The sequence below is a fragment of the Drosophila teissieri genome, chromosome 2L (assembly GCF_016746235.2).
Source record: "Drosophila teissieri strain GT53w chromosome 2L, Prin_Dtei_1.1, whole genome shotgun sequence".
NCBI lineage: Eukaryota > Metazoa > Arthropoda > Insecta > Diptera > Drosophilidae > Drosophila > Drosophila teissieri.
The window spans coordinates 24,908,871-24,922,835 of NC_053029.1; the positions used below are offsets into that span (position 1 = coordinate 24,908,871).

General features: G+C 43.6%; 1 protein-coding gene and 1 long non-coding RNA gene across 3 annotated transcripts; one reads left to right on the top strand and one right to left on the bottom strand.

Annotated features, from left to right (window-relative positions):
• Nucleotides 1-938: 938 nt before the first annotated feature.
• Nucleotides 939-5,696, top strand: LOC122624150. The gene is made up of 4 exons (XM_043803597.1): nucleotides 939-952; nucleotides 2,333-2,975; nucleotides 3,035-3,149; nucleotides 3,204-5,696. The coding sequence occupies exons 1-4, from the start codon at nucleotides 939-941 to the stop codon at nucleotides 3,572-3,574; spliced, it is 1,143 nt and encodes a 380-aa protein (XP_043659532.1). The 3' UTR covers nucleotides 3,575-5,696.
• A 1,352-nt stretch (nucleotides 5,697-7,048) lies between these two features.
• On the bottom strand, nucleotides 7,049-12,894 carry LOC122626678. 2 transcript variants are annotated; one of them, XR_006326725.1, is made up of 4 exons: nucleotides 12,574-12,894; nucleotides 10,555-10,705; nucleotides 10,396-10,485; nucleotides 7,049-10,346 (listed from the first exon to the last, which is right to left on the bottom strand). It is a non-coding gene; the product is annotated as an uncharacterized LOC122626678 (long non-coding RNA). The 2 variants fall into 2 exon arrangements; XR_006326724.1 differs by having other exon boundaries at nucleotides 10,396-10,493; nucleotides 12,574-12,887.
• Nucleotides 12,895-13,965: the final 1,071 nt, after the last annotated feature.

Below are 13,965 nucleotides of genomic sequence, written 5' to 3' on the forward strand. Positions count from 1 at the left end.
TCATTTCGGATACCTTATATATAAAAAATGTCGTTCATGACTCAGAGAGTTATATACAAAGTTGCAGAATATCGTTGCTACTGTTGATTGGATATTTTTTATCCTTAAGCAATTTCAGATTGGTGTCCGCGTTGTACCATTCAGGTAGATATGGCATATATTTATGTAGGGATAATACAAATTATGTTTATTTGTTTGGGTAATGTTTCCAAGGTTGTAAAATGAAAAAACTACGACTCTGGCACTATGGCAGCGACTAAATTCAACATATTATTTAAGAGATACCGTGAAAGAGAGAGAGATTGTCGGCAATGCTATTCGGATCTGGCTGATGAAATACTTGGCGGTTCTGGTGAAATAAGAAACAGTGTGTACACTCCCAATACATCTAGGCTGCCTAATTATACTAACTTACTCCAATACCACATTTATCAAGTTCGATGGCAAAAAAGTATCATGTAATTATTTATCATGTAATTTTCTATCGATTTGCCAAACAAAAATTTTCCACGCCCACCCTAACGCCCACAAACCGCACAAAACTGTCACGCCCACTCTTTTGAAAAATGTTTTGATATTTTTTCATTTTTGTATTAGTCTTGTAAATTTTTATCGATTTGCCAAAACACTTTTTGCCACGCTCACTCTAACGCCCACTAATCGGCAACAACTGTCAATGTTAATGTTGGTCTATGGTCTTCTGCCTGTTATATACTTTTCAACGAATCTAGTATACCCTCTAGTATACTCTACGAGTAACAGGAATACAAATATTGTTTCGACAAAACTCACTTTTATTTATTTATATTAATTATAAGCAATGAATTAAAAAAGAAATAGTCCTATTCAACGTCATCAGCGTTATGCGACCGAGCACAGAGTGATATATAAATATTTCGCTCACAGACGCCAGCCATATCTACTAAAAGTGATCGAACATGGAAACCTTACGGTACTTATTCAGATTCTATTGGAAAACTAAAAAAAGAAATTTTAAGAAAAAAAAGGAATTGCATTTTGTAGATGAAACTGTTAGAGGTATTGTTGTTTACTTACTCATTTCGGATACCTTATATATAAAAAATGTCGTTCATGACTCAGAGAGTTATATACAAAGTTGCAGGATATCGTTGCTACTGTTGACTGCATATTTTTTATCCTTAAGCAACTTCAGATTGGTGTCCGCGTTGTACCATTCAGGTAGATATGGCATATATTTATGTAGGGATAATACAAATTATGTTTATTTGTTTGGGTAATGTTTACAAGGTTGTAAATGAAAAACCTACGACTCTGGCACTATGGACGCATCGACTGACCTAGTTAAAAATTCAGCAGCGACTAACTTCAACATATTATTTGAGAGATACCGTGAAAGAGAGAGAGATTGTCGGCAATGCTATTCGGATCTGGCTGATGAAATACTTGGCGGTTCTGGTGGAATAAGAAACAGTGTGTTCACTCCCAATACATCTAGGCTGCCTAATTATACTAACTTACAATCCCACATTTATCAAGTTCGATGGCAAAAAACGCCCACAAACCGCACAAAACTGTCACGCCCACTCTTTTGAAAAATGTTTTGCTATTTTCTCACATTTTTGTTAGTCTTGTAAATTTCTGTCGATTTGGAAAAAAACTGAGCGCCTCGCTCACTTACTGTGTTAAATTTGTTCGTCATGTAGAAAATACTCCTCGAGGTGGGTGTTTAAAAAGAGAAGCAAGCTGACCAACTTTCCAAGCTTATGTTGAAGTTCCGACAGTGAATTCTAACTTTTCCGGAAGTAATTATACCCGTTACTCGTAGAGTAAAAGGGTAACTAGATTCGTTCAAAATGTATGTAACAGAGAAGCGTTTCAACATAAAGTATATATTCTGATCAGATCAGTAGTCGATCGATCTGCCATGTCCCTGTCCGTCCGTCTGGCCGTCTGTCCGTATGAACGTCGAGACCTCAGGAACTACAAAAGCTTGAATGTTGAGATTAAGCATACAGACTCCAGGGACATAGACGCAGCGCAAGTTTGTCGATTCATGTTGCCACGCCCACTCTAACGCCCACAAACCGCCTAAAACTGCCACGCCCACACTTTTGAAAAAGGTTTTGATATTTTTTCATTATTGTATTAGACTTGTAATACGGACGGACAGACGGACGGACAGATGGACATGGCCAGATCGACTCGGCTTATATATAACTTATATGGTCGGAAACGCTTTTTTCTGCCTGTAACATACTTTTCAACGAATCTTGTATACCCTTTTACTCTACGAGTAACGGGTATAAATAGACAATGTTGGTTTATGTTTTGGTCTAAGTTAGTTATAAAGAATCTTCTTTCTTATTTTCGTAGCTGACGCAGATGATTGGGGCCAAGTTTATCCAAATATGTCTGGAGATGGTGCCCTTGGTATGCTTATTAATCGTAAAGCAGATATATGCATTGGAGCTATGTACTCGTGGTCCGAAGATTACACATACTTAGACCTCTCCATGTATCTTGTACGTTCTGGAATAACATGTCTTGTACCAGCGCCATTACGGCTGACCAGTTGGTATCTTCCCTTAAAGCCTTTCAAAGAATCTTTATGGGCTGCAATTCTATTATGTCTATGTGTGGAAGCCGTGGGATTGGTTTTTGCATATAAAAGTGAGCAAGCGCTGTATGAACTACCTAGTTACCGTGAGGGCTGGAGGACTTGCATAAGGTTTGGAGTATTTACCACCTTTAAGCTTTTCATATCGCAATCCGAAAACAGCAAGGCATATTCACTGACAGTTCGTGTACTACTCTTTGCCTGCTTTCTTAATGATTTAATCATAACCAGTATATATGCTGGTGGGCTTGCCAGTATATTGACAATTCCCAGCCTGGGCGAGGCAGCCGACACAGTCCAGCGTTTACGATTGCACCGATTACAGTGGGCGGCCAACTCTGAGGCATGGGTCTCTGCCATACGCGCTTCTGAAGAGGTAAGTGTTTTTAATGACGAACATTATCTCAGAGTAGCAAACGTTTCTTTCTATAAAAGCCATTAGTGAAAGAAATATTGTACAATTTTCACATCTATAGCGACGATGAGTTGCTACGCTTAGCCCAGGGCGAGGATATTCGCATTGGATTTACGGTGGAGCGTCTGCCATTCGGTAAGAACAAGAATTAATTAAAATAACCAATGTTTTATTTTTGTTGATCTGTAGGTCACTTTGCTATTGGGAACTATTTGGGGCCTGAAGCGGTTGACCAGTTAGTTATAATGAAGGACGATCTTTATTTTCAATATACGGTGGCTTTTGTTCCCAGACTTTGGCCCCTCCTTGAGAAATTCAATACTTTGATATATAGCTGGCATTCTTCTGGTTTCGATAAATACTGGGAATTCCGTGTAGTTGCCGATAACTTAAATCTGAAGATACAGCAACAAGTCCAAGAAACAATGACAGGAACTAAAGATATTGGTCCGGTTACGCTTGGCATGTCAAACTTTGCGGGATTTATTATTGTCTGGATATTGGGATCTGCTATTGCTACGTGTATTTTTTTGGTAGAGCTGTTTACAAATATTTTATAACAGAGTAACTTGATATAAGTTTTTTTTAATAAATATTTTCTTTGTTCTAAATAATAGTAAATATTTGTAACTGTAATAGGTATTTTGGACTTCACGCATCCTGTTACATTATGTGTTTGGTCGGTTTAAAGAATGCAAATATTGATATTGAGTAAGTATGGCATAACTTTTGTCGTCTCAAATCTTAATTTTAACTTAATAATATCTAATAAATAAAATAGATTATTTATATTTAAATAATCAATCAATATTTTTGCTGAAAATGCAGCCCTGTCATTTTAATTGATTTTCATAGTGGAGGATTAGTCAGCTGACTTTTTCGATACAATTTGGCGGAAAACATTTTGTGTTAACATTAATCGTTTGTTATTTATATGTATTTTTTTGTACTGTCCAAAAATAGATGTAACCAAACAAAATGGCTTGGGTTCTGTTGAGTAGACCTAACTTTTCGCGCTGGGTCGCGTCATGTTATGTATGTCAAAATAAACTACAGAATGTATTATATATTAAACATATTTTTTAAATATATTTTATGCCATGCAACTCAGCTGAATGCTTGGATCGACAGCGGTCGCAACTATTCCGCCCTTACTGACTGGGTATTTGGCCAAATTAGAGAAAGTATGCTGAGCGAAGAAAAAAAAGGGAAAAGTTTAGCAAAAACAAGAAGATTTGAGCTTCATGTTAAAGGTATCTGTAAAAGTGCGGTCAAAATATGATGAAATTTTACTTTGGAATCTGCATAATATTCTTATTGCTATAAACTGCAATTTAGCAATAGGTGCTGAAAAATTTCAGAAACTTTCTATGTCAATGTCGCAAACGCTACATAAGATTCTGGTACTTTTTCGCGGAATCGATCCGCGTTGCCATAGAAGCGTGGTTGAATTTCTTGCAGTCCTTGATCTCGTGTTGTTCCTCACACAAGGGGCAACATCTGGGGCGGTCTGCATACCGCTCCTCCTCTCGAGCACTATTCGCGTGCAATACCCTTCGCTTCGGGTGCTCTTTGATTCCGACGTCCGTGACAGTGCACACCAATTTAACGAATTCATGAAGCCACTCGCTTAGGTGCACCACTGTCGGATACGGCTGTATCGTAACCACGTGCTTCACCCATTCCAACCTCTTGCTCACAGGCAACTTGGCAATCATCTCCTCCATTAGGGTTGGGTTCCCTAGTGCTAGCTGCCGGTCGCGGTTGACTGCAGGAACGCTGCCAGGTTGCTCACCCTTGTGGCGAACGGCACGATCCTTGCGATGTTGGCCTCCTGAATTGGCTGTACATCGCGCACGCTCTCCAATTGGCTACGGATCAGTAGCTCCGGACGTCCATACCGGAATCGTAACTGCTCCATAACAGCTTTCACGTTGCTAAGGTGGATGAGCAGCGACTTCACTGCTGTTCGGGCTTCACCCTTCAGGGCCTTCACTAGCCTCTGATTATTCTCCAATTGTGTACACTGGTAAGCTGCCGTTGTCTCCGTGAAAGCTCACAGGAATATTGGCCATTCTTCCGGCTGACCCTCAAACTCGGGAAGATCAGGCAGTCTGCGTGGCGTCCACCCAGGTATGCTCGTCGTTGCCACTCCATATGTTTGACGCGATGGCGTTGATACCTCCAAATTGTGTGTTGGCTCCCGTGGCTGATGAACATAACCTCGTTCAGGCTGCGCCGTGGCGGTGACACAAAACGGCGGAGAGTAGCTCACTGACGTTGTTGTACTCCGTGTGACAGGTTGCCTATTTTCCCAATGGCCGCCGAACGTTGGCGCCAAAAATCCACTCAATTGTGGCGACAAACTTGCACTCAATTGTGACGGCAACGGCGCATCCAAAGATGACGTCACTTCAAGCTCCAGTTGCAGATTGTCATTCGTAATCTGCCTGGGCAGGTTCTCACTCGAACCTGCCGTGGTGCTGCTTTCAGACATGGCACCTTTTCACTCAAACATGCCGATCACCAGCCACACTCGCAGAGCTGGCCGGGTTGCCAGTTGCGGTGGCCGTGGTGGTCGCAGTTGCGGGAACACCCGAGACATCCAGTCTGGGGCTCCGTCGAGGCGAATGCTTAGTAGGCATCATCTCGCAGATATCAGTGCGTTGCGCTGCGTTAGTTTTATTCTTGAAGAATATACAAGGGTTGAACTTAACCTGAAATACCATTTCTATCTTACATACCGCAGTATATCATCCCTCGCAATGTGATAGCAAAAACGGAGTGATTTAGCCCGCCGAATTTAAGCTTTGCTTTACTCGATTTAGTGTGCCCAAATACATATACATCGAAAATCCTGACACAAATAGCTTTAAGTTCTGGGGACTCTAAATTGATACTTCACTAACTATCGATAGCCCTAAACCGTTCCGCGACAACGCCACTTTTTTGGAATTTAGCTCAATGTGCAATGTAAGGTAAAGGTATTATTGTCCCGTAGACAAGTCCCTACGGCTCCTTGGTTCATCTCGTAAAATTTGGCACAAGTACTAGGCAGATAATTTTAGCTTATATTCCAAAATTCATTCAGATCAATCTCCAATTAATTCATTTAAATCCTACAAAATGTGCACTCTTAATAACTATCAGTAATTTAAAATACTCTCAAAAAATTACTTAGAAGAAAATATTTAGCTTAAAAACCCCCTAAAAACCTTTCTTTCTATCGAATGACAAGAAGTGGGCCATTATTAAAGAAATGGGTAAATATACATTTTTCTTACTTAAGACGTTTTTCTACTCCGTGTGGCGTCTCGCAAAGTTCGACCCAAGTTTTGGTTAACGGGTATGTCATCCCTCAAGGTCCATTGAAGGTTGAACATATTGCATAAATTCATACAAGACAGAATGCTTAACTCGAGTTCCCCGACTCCGTTACTCAGCTACGTTGATAGAAATAATATTAATAACTAAAAAATATCAATGCATTCAAAATTACTATAAATAAGTATACTACATTTAAAAATGTTCATAAAAGTCGTGTTCTACATCAAGATCTATTGAAAAAGGATTTTCAGAATCTGAATCACTATCACTATTGCTAGCATCAAAATCGGGAACATTGTTATTTTTGTTCATGTTAACTAAATTTAGCAAGTTTGGTGATTTCAAAAGTTCGATTACGTTTTTTTGCATGCACTTTTCCTCTTTGCTGAGACGTAGTTTTACAATAATAACATGTCTATTGCTGATGTGCCTACCATCGGTTTCTGATAAGATAGCGGGCCTTAAATGCAAAATCGAGGTTTATTTTAACCGGCTTAAGGTTATTGCTAGTGAAGTTACTGTGGATTTAATTGGATTAGTCAATTTGATTGATTTAGATGAGCGCTTGCATCTGAATGACCAAATTAAAACTGCATATAGACTAAGATTCGCTAGATGCTCTATATTTTAATGAAATCGGCAGCCGATGCCGAGCTGAATTTGAGTTTTGATTGCCTGCTCATATTCAATAGCATAGAGATGAACAAACTACAGCTTACATCACGGCCAGACGTTCCCGTGTTCCAGAGCTGAAGTTGCTGAAGTACAAGAGAGCTGCTGGCTCTAGAGCCTCTTCGCTCTCTGGCTTTTGAACAAAATTTTGAGAAAGCCTGGAGCCAGCTCTAGAGTCAGCACAAAAAGTCTGTCCATAACACCAGGTCCGTGATGACCACACAGTGCTCCTCTTTGACAGTGTTCATCAGCCTGGTTCTAAGGACTGCTGCCTGCAACTCCAGCCGTGGGATCCGTCTTTGCGCATACGAAACTCACCAGCACACCGTCCGTCTCCGAAGTAATGGCGAGGACATCGGAAATGTTCCACGGCGTCCATCCCTTTGTGCCAAGTCGCAAAGGCCTTGCCTAGCTCCTCCGGTAGCGGCTCATCCCACTGGATCATCTGCCTCCAAATCTCTAGCAACTCCAGGGGACATCACCAGGCTCAAATATTCCCTCTTCGTAGGGACTTGATCTCCACTTAGGACGCAGCTTGGCACTCGATGATACACCACGTTTAACCTGAAGTCATTCCGCGTGTATATCCTACACCCTGGTAGATATGATGATAGCCTCGCTCTCTGTAGAGAAACTGTCCACGTAGTCGTCGACATAGTGGTAGTCGGTGATGGCCTTGACTGCTCTCGGATCCGAATCTCGAAACTTCAGGGCATTCAGAGTATTCACGTAATGTGCAGCGCTTGGCGAACATGCTGCTCCAAATGTCATTACCCCCATCTCGTAGACATCCGGATCTCCCTTGTCGTCGCCATCTCTCCAGAGGAATCGTTGGGAACATCTATCCTCAGACCGGATCAGTACTTGGAACATCTCCTTGATGTCGCCGTAGACTCCGACTGCTCCCTTTCTAAAGTGGAAAAGCACAACTGGCAAATACTTATAGTGCTGATGCTCTTTGTCCAGCGCCGAATTTAGGGAGGTTCCTCCAACTTTGGCTGCAGTGTCGAATACAAGCCGTACTTTGCAGGGCTTTTTGGGGTTTTCGACACCAAAATGTGGCAATTCCAATAACCGGTCGCTCCTCACCGTGACCTCATCCGGCTGCAACCTGTTCGACTCCACTTATCTGCAGACTTACCACGTTGGTAGGCTCTCTGGCTGACCTACCTCCGAACCATTGGGTGTTTAGCTGTCAATGCTCTCCTTGTACTCCAAGATCCCTTCGCAGCTCGTCATCGATCATCGTGACGGAGGATCCTTCGTCTAGAAGCGCGTACGTATCCACCCTACGAACAGCTCCGTACAGCGTAACGGGCAGTATACGGAACAGCAGGCGGTCTCCTTCGGTGTCAACGCAGACTAAAATTCTTTGAGTGGGCACTCCCGCTTCAAGCGGAGCACTTCTCTCCAGGCTGTTTCTGGAAACTGCTCGCTGCTAGTCCCTGTAACCATCTCGTAGCAAAGACATCTTGGCCGGGCTGCTTCTGGAAACTGGTGACTGCTGGTTCCCTCCGTGGCGTCTCAAACCACCTCGCTGCTGCGGCCTTCGCTCCTCGTCCGCGTCACGTAGCAGACGATGATGCATCCTCCGCCATCTACTGATCTGGCACTCAGATTGCATATAGCAAGTTGTGGTAGCGTGCTCGCTTCGTAGGCATGTGAAGCAGAGTCGTTGTCTCCTCACAATGCTCCACCTTCCCGGCGGCGAAGCTCCAACGAATTCTTGGCAATTCGTGATTGCGTGTTGTCTTCCGCAGTCATGGACAACCTCCATGGCGATCATTCTGTTCGCCTTTGAAATGGTCGACACTCGCATGCAGAACTCGACGCCTCGGTTCCTTTCCCTCGACATCCAAGACAGTGTAAACCACGTTTGCGTACTCCCGCAGCCGCGCGTTGAAGTGTTCTACAGTGGGGAAGGGCGCAATCGCTGCAGCATGCCTGACCCACTCCATTCGCTTGCTTGTAGGAAGCTTGGCCACAAGCTCCTCCATGAGGGTTGGCTTCCCCACGTGCTGCTCCGCCTTCGCTGACTGCAAGAAGGCCGAGAGGTTGCTTACTAGAGTCACGAAGGGAATGATCTTCGCCAAGTTGAGCTTCGAGATCGGCTGCACCTCTGGCACACTGTTGAGTTGGCTGCGTATCAGCTGCTCCAGTCGGCCGAACCTAAAGCGCAGCTGCTCCATAACGGCGTTGACATTTCCTGGGTGAATTAGAAACGCATTTACTGTCTCGCGGGCTTCGTCCTTCAGCGCCATCATCAACCTCTGTTTGTTCTCCAGATCCTTGCAATTGTACGCTCGGGTCGTCTTAACGAACGCACAGCTGAAGAAGGGCGAGACCTCCGCCTGCCCTCCAAATGCAGGCAAGTCCGGAAGCTTTTGTGGTCTATAGGCTCCCTGGGTTCCATACGGCGTAATCGCGGCTTAGGATCTAACAAGTGGCGATGCTGTTGCCACATTGGACGCTCACGTTCGGTACCTCGAATCTATGCGCTGACTGCACAGTTTTTGTTGCACACAGTGGCTCCACAAATTGGTTGCTAGTGGTTAGCAATGCTCCACTTCAAGATGGCGGCAGCGTGCAGGCCGCACCGTTATAGGGCACTGACCCGACCCCGTTGTTGGCGCCAACTGAGCTTGGGCCAACTGCGATTGGCGCGAAATTGGCGGTGCTCGCACATTCCCGAGCTCTGACTTTCTTCAGCTCCTTCTCCAACGCTGCGATCCTCTCCTTGAAATCCAATGTGAGGGACTGGTTCGTCTCCGGCGCTGAGCTCGCAGCTGTGACAGCAGTACTTCAAGGTTGGAAAGCTACTGTAGTCACCGTAGTGGCCGGGGTATAGGGGTGGCTGTCCCTCCATTCAGCCGGGCACTCTTCCTTGGGGAATGCTGCCAATATGGCGGCGCCTGTGCGCGCTTAAAATGGTTTCTCCGACGCCTTGTGACTGCTGGCTGCGGACGTTGATGCTTGTCGTTCCTTGCGCTCGTTACCGCTGGCTGCGGTCTCCGCAAGTGACGCTCCACTTCGTCTCCTCGTCGCTGGCTGCGACCCGGTTGTACCGCGCTCGGCGCTGGATGCGCCTTTCTATGTCGCTGGCTGCGACTCCTCTGCGGGTACGTAGCGCTGACTGCGCTCACAAATCCTCCTCGCTGGCCGTCTAAACCGTCATTCCAGCTCCTGCAACTCTGTAGCTTGCCGTCTAAGCCGTCATTACAGTGCAAGAATAAAAGCTGTCGTCGTGCGCACGGAGTTGCCTTAAACGGCTACTCCATCATGGATCCCGAAAGAAAGGGGTAGACTAACTCGTGGTAGTACGCTTGTTTTATTCTGTAAGATCATGGCTATGACAATTGGAACTAGCTTAACTCTAGCTCACCGCAGTGTGTCCTCCAGACTTTCGCACGACAATGAAAATGTTAGATTTCCCGGCTTATTTCCAACTATAGATGCTGATGAAACAGCGTGCCTGGAACACTTTTAAGTTCACTTAAAAAATACTGACTATAGATTACAATGTTCGAACCGGGACACCTACCAATGAATAGCTGCTAGTTCTTGTTATGTTGTTTACTTTTGTAAAGGTTCTTGAAGCGTATGCCACTGGTAGCTGTTGACCGTTATGGTCTTAAGATAGTACCGCTCCCCATGCCTGTTTACTTGCATCTGTGGTTATGCAAAATTGTTTGCTGAAATCCAGGTATTGAATAAGTGTTGGTTTCATTAATTGTCTTTTATGATATTCGAATTCTGCACTGCATTAAATTAATATTCTTTTTACAAAGCCTCGTTAAGCGTGTGACGCGGCCGCGCACAATAATAAATAATAGATAATAAATAACAAACAATAAATAAAACATAATAAATAATACATAATAAATAATAAATAATACCGAATACATGATACATAATAAATAAGGCATAATACATAATAATAGATAAAACCATAACATAATAAATGATCATCATAAACAAGGCCAAATTCAAACAAGGCGCGCAAGCGCGCCCAAATAACTAGAGGGGCACACTAACCCCGAAACCCGGCCACACTAAGTCGGGCAATTCGGACATACGGACATACGGGCACACTAAGCCAAGGGCTATATAAAGTGGGCGGCTGGCCTCAGAATAGGCAGTCGGTGGTCGGAGTCGACCGAGGTGAAAGTCACCAGCGAGCGGGAAAGCAGCAGGATCAGGACCAGGATCGACGAGTGGTAACTATTGGAGAGTAAGATCCACCCCCCTACGTATATACCCCTCCTTAGCTGACTTCAGGGTCCGAATTACGTATCTACGCTGACTTCAGGGTCCTACTTATGTCTATACGTTGACTTCAGGGTCCGAATTACGTATCTACGCTGACTTAAGGGTCCGTATAATTATCTACGCTGACTTCAGGGTCCGTATAATTCTCTACGCTGACTTAAGGGTCCGTATAATTCTTTACGCTGACTTCAGGGTCCGTATAATTCTCTATGCTGACTTAAGGGTCCTACATATAATTCTCTACGCTGACTTAAGGGTCCTACATATAATTCTCTACGCTGACTTAAGGGTCCGTATAATTCTCTACGCTGACTTCAGGGTCCGTATAATTCTCTATGCTGACTTAAGGGTCCTACATATAATTCTCTACGCTGACTTAAGGGTCCTACATATAATTCTCTACGCTGACTTAAGGGTCCGTATAATTCTCTATGCTGACTTAAGGGTCCTACATATAATTCTCTACGCTGACTTAAGGGTCCGTATATTTCTCTACGCTGACTTCAGGGTCCGTATAATTCTCTACGCTGACTTCAGGGTCCTACGTATAATTCTCTACGCTGACTTCAGGGTCCAACAACATAGGCTTACGTTGATTCAAGGGTACTCGACGGAATTCGGAGCGGAGAATTTGGAAGCCGGAAACTAGGCCGAGGGAGCCTGTACAGTTTTTATATATAATTATTGTAACCAAGAAATTGAATGAATAAACTCTGCGTCTATATTTAAGCCTAGTTAAGGTTAACTCTGCGCATTATCACTGGGACTCGGGTCGGGAATTCCTCTCTAGCACCACTGTCCTGAAAGAAAGAAATTTCCTGGACGACCCTGGCCAGCCCTGACTACCCGAGGCACGTCTGAACGTCACAGGTGGCGCCCGAACAGGCTAAGGTGGTGACTAGAGGAAACCGACGCCGGGAGAGTGATATGGCAACAAAACCCGAACTAGCAGAATACGCGAGTGAATTCGGATTGGATCCGTCGGGGAAAAGTAAGGATTTACGGAGAACAGTGGCTGCTTTATCGACAAGGATGGACGACGGGAAGGAGACAAAGATGGAAGGAGAAATGGAGACGGGAACAGTCGACAGAGTGCGGAATTGGGGGATCAGATACCAGGGGACGACAAACCCGGAGTGTGTTCTCCAGACTTTCGCACGACAATGAAAATGTTAGATTTCCCGGCTAATTTCCAACTATCGATGCTGATGAAACAGCGTGCCTGGAACACTTTTAAGTTCACTTAAAAAATACTGACTATAGATTACAATGTTCGAACCGTGACACCTACCAATGAATAGCTGCTAGTTCTTGTTATGTTGTTTACTTTTGTAAAGGTTCTTGAAGCGTATGCCACTGGTAGCTGTTGACCGTTATGGTCTTAAGATAGTACCGCTCCCCATGCCTGTTTACTTGCATCTGTGGTTATGCAAAATTGTTTGCTGAAATCCAGGTATTGAATAAGTGTTGGTTTCATTAATTGTCTTTTATGATATTCGAATTCTGCACTGCATTAAATTAATATTCTTTTTACAAAGCCTCGTTAAGCGTGTGACGCGGCGGCGCACAATAATAAATAATAGATAATAAATAACAAACAATAAATAAAACATAATAAATAATAGATAATAAATAACAAACAATAAATAAAACATAATAAATAATTCACAATAAATACTAAATAATTCAATACAATAACATAATTCATAATAAATAATTCATAATAAATAAGTCATAATAAATAATAACGGGTGTTTTTTTTAGAGGTATAGAACTTTAAGTTGGCATTACTGTTCAAGATGGCGACCGATTTAACAGCTGTCAAGTGATTTATTCTCAGTTTGGTTTGGCAATTCGTCATGAATAGACTCACGCCTGAACAACGCTTGCAAATAGTGCAATTTTATTTCGAAAATAATGGTTCTGTGCGGAATACGTATCGCGCACTACGTCCATTTTATCGTCGACAAAATCGTCCATCAGAGCAGTTAATTCGATTAACCATGGACCGTTTTCGCACCGCGTTTACTCTTATTGATAACTCGCATCCCCAGAGACGCCGTACGGTGCGTACAGAAGAAGCTATTGCTGCTGTAGAGCGTAGCATTGAGGAAGACCCGAATGAGTCCATCCGCCATCGAGCACAGGAATTGGATCTGTGTCCATCCACTTTATGGAAGATTTTGCGGAAGGATCTTGGTTTGCGTGCTTACAAAATCCAACTCGTGCAAGAATTGAAACCAAACGATCATCAAGCAAGGCGTAGATTCGTCGAATGGGCCCAAAACGAGATTGCTGTTGTTCCCGATTTTCATAAGCGAATTTTGTTTAGCGATGAAGCGCACTTCTGGTTGAATGGCTACGTCAACAAACAAAACTGCCGCATTTGGAGTGAAGCTAATCCTCAAGTGTATGTCGAAACACCGTTACATCCAGAAAAACTGACTGTTTGGTGCGCTGTATGGGCTGGTGGAATCATTGGTCCGTACTTCTTCAAAAACGATGATGGCCAGAACGTTACAGTCAATGGTGATCGGTATAGAGCCATGATTACTAACTTTTTCATTCCTGAATTGAACGACCATAATGTCCAGGAGCTGTGGTTCCAACAAGACGGCGCAACGTGTCACACAGCTCGTGCCACAATCGATTTATTGAAAGACACGTTTGGTGACCGCCTAAT

Excerpts from the sequence above, each read along its gene's own strand:
- LOC122624150 (XM_043803597.1), top strand. Across the intron at positions 2,976-3,034 it reads CCATACGCGCTTCTGAAGAG|CCATTAGTGAAAGAAATATT; the intron begins GTAAGTGTTTTT and ends TTTCTATAAAAG. Across the intron at positions 3,150-3,203 it reads GGTGGAGCGTCTGCCATTCG|GTCACTTTGCTATTGGGAAC; the intron begins GTAAGAACAAGA and ends GTTGATCTGTAG.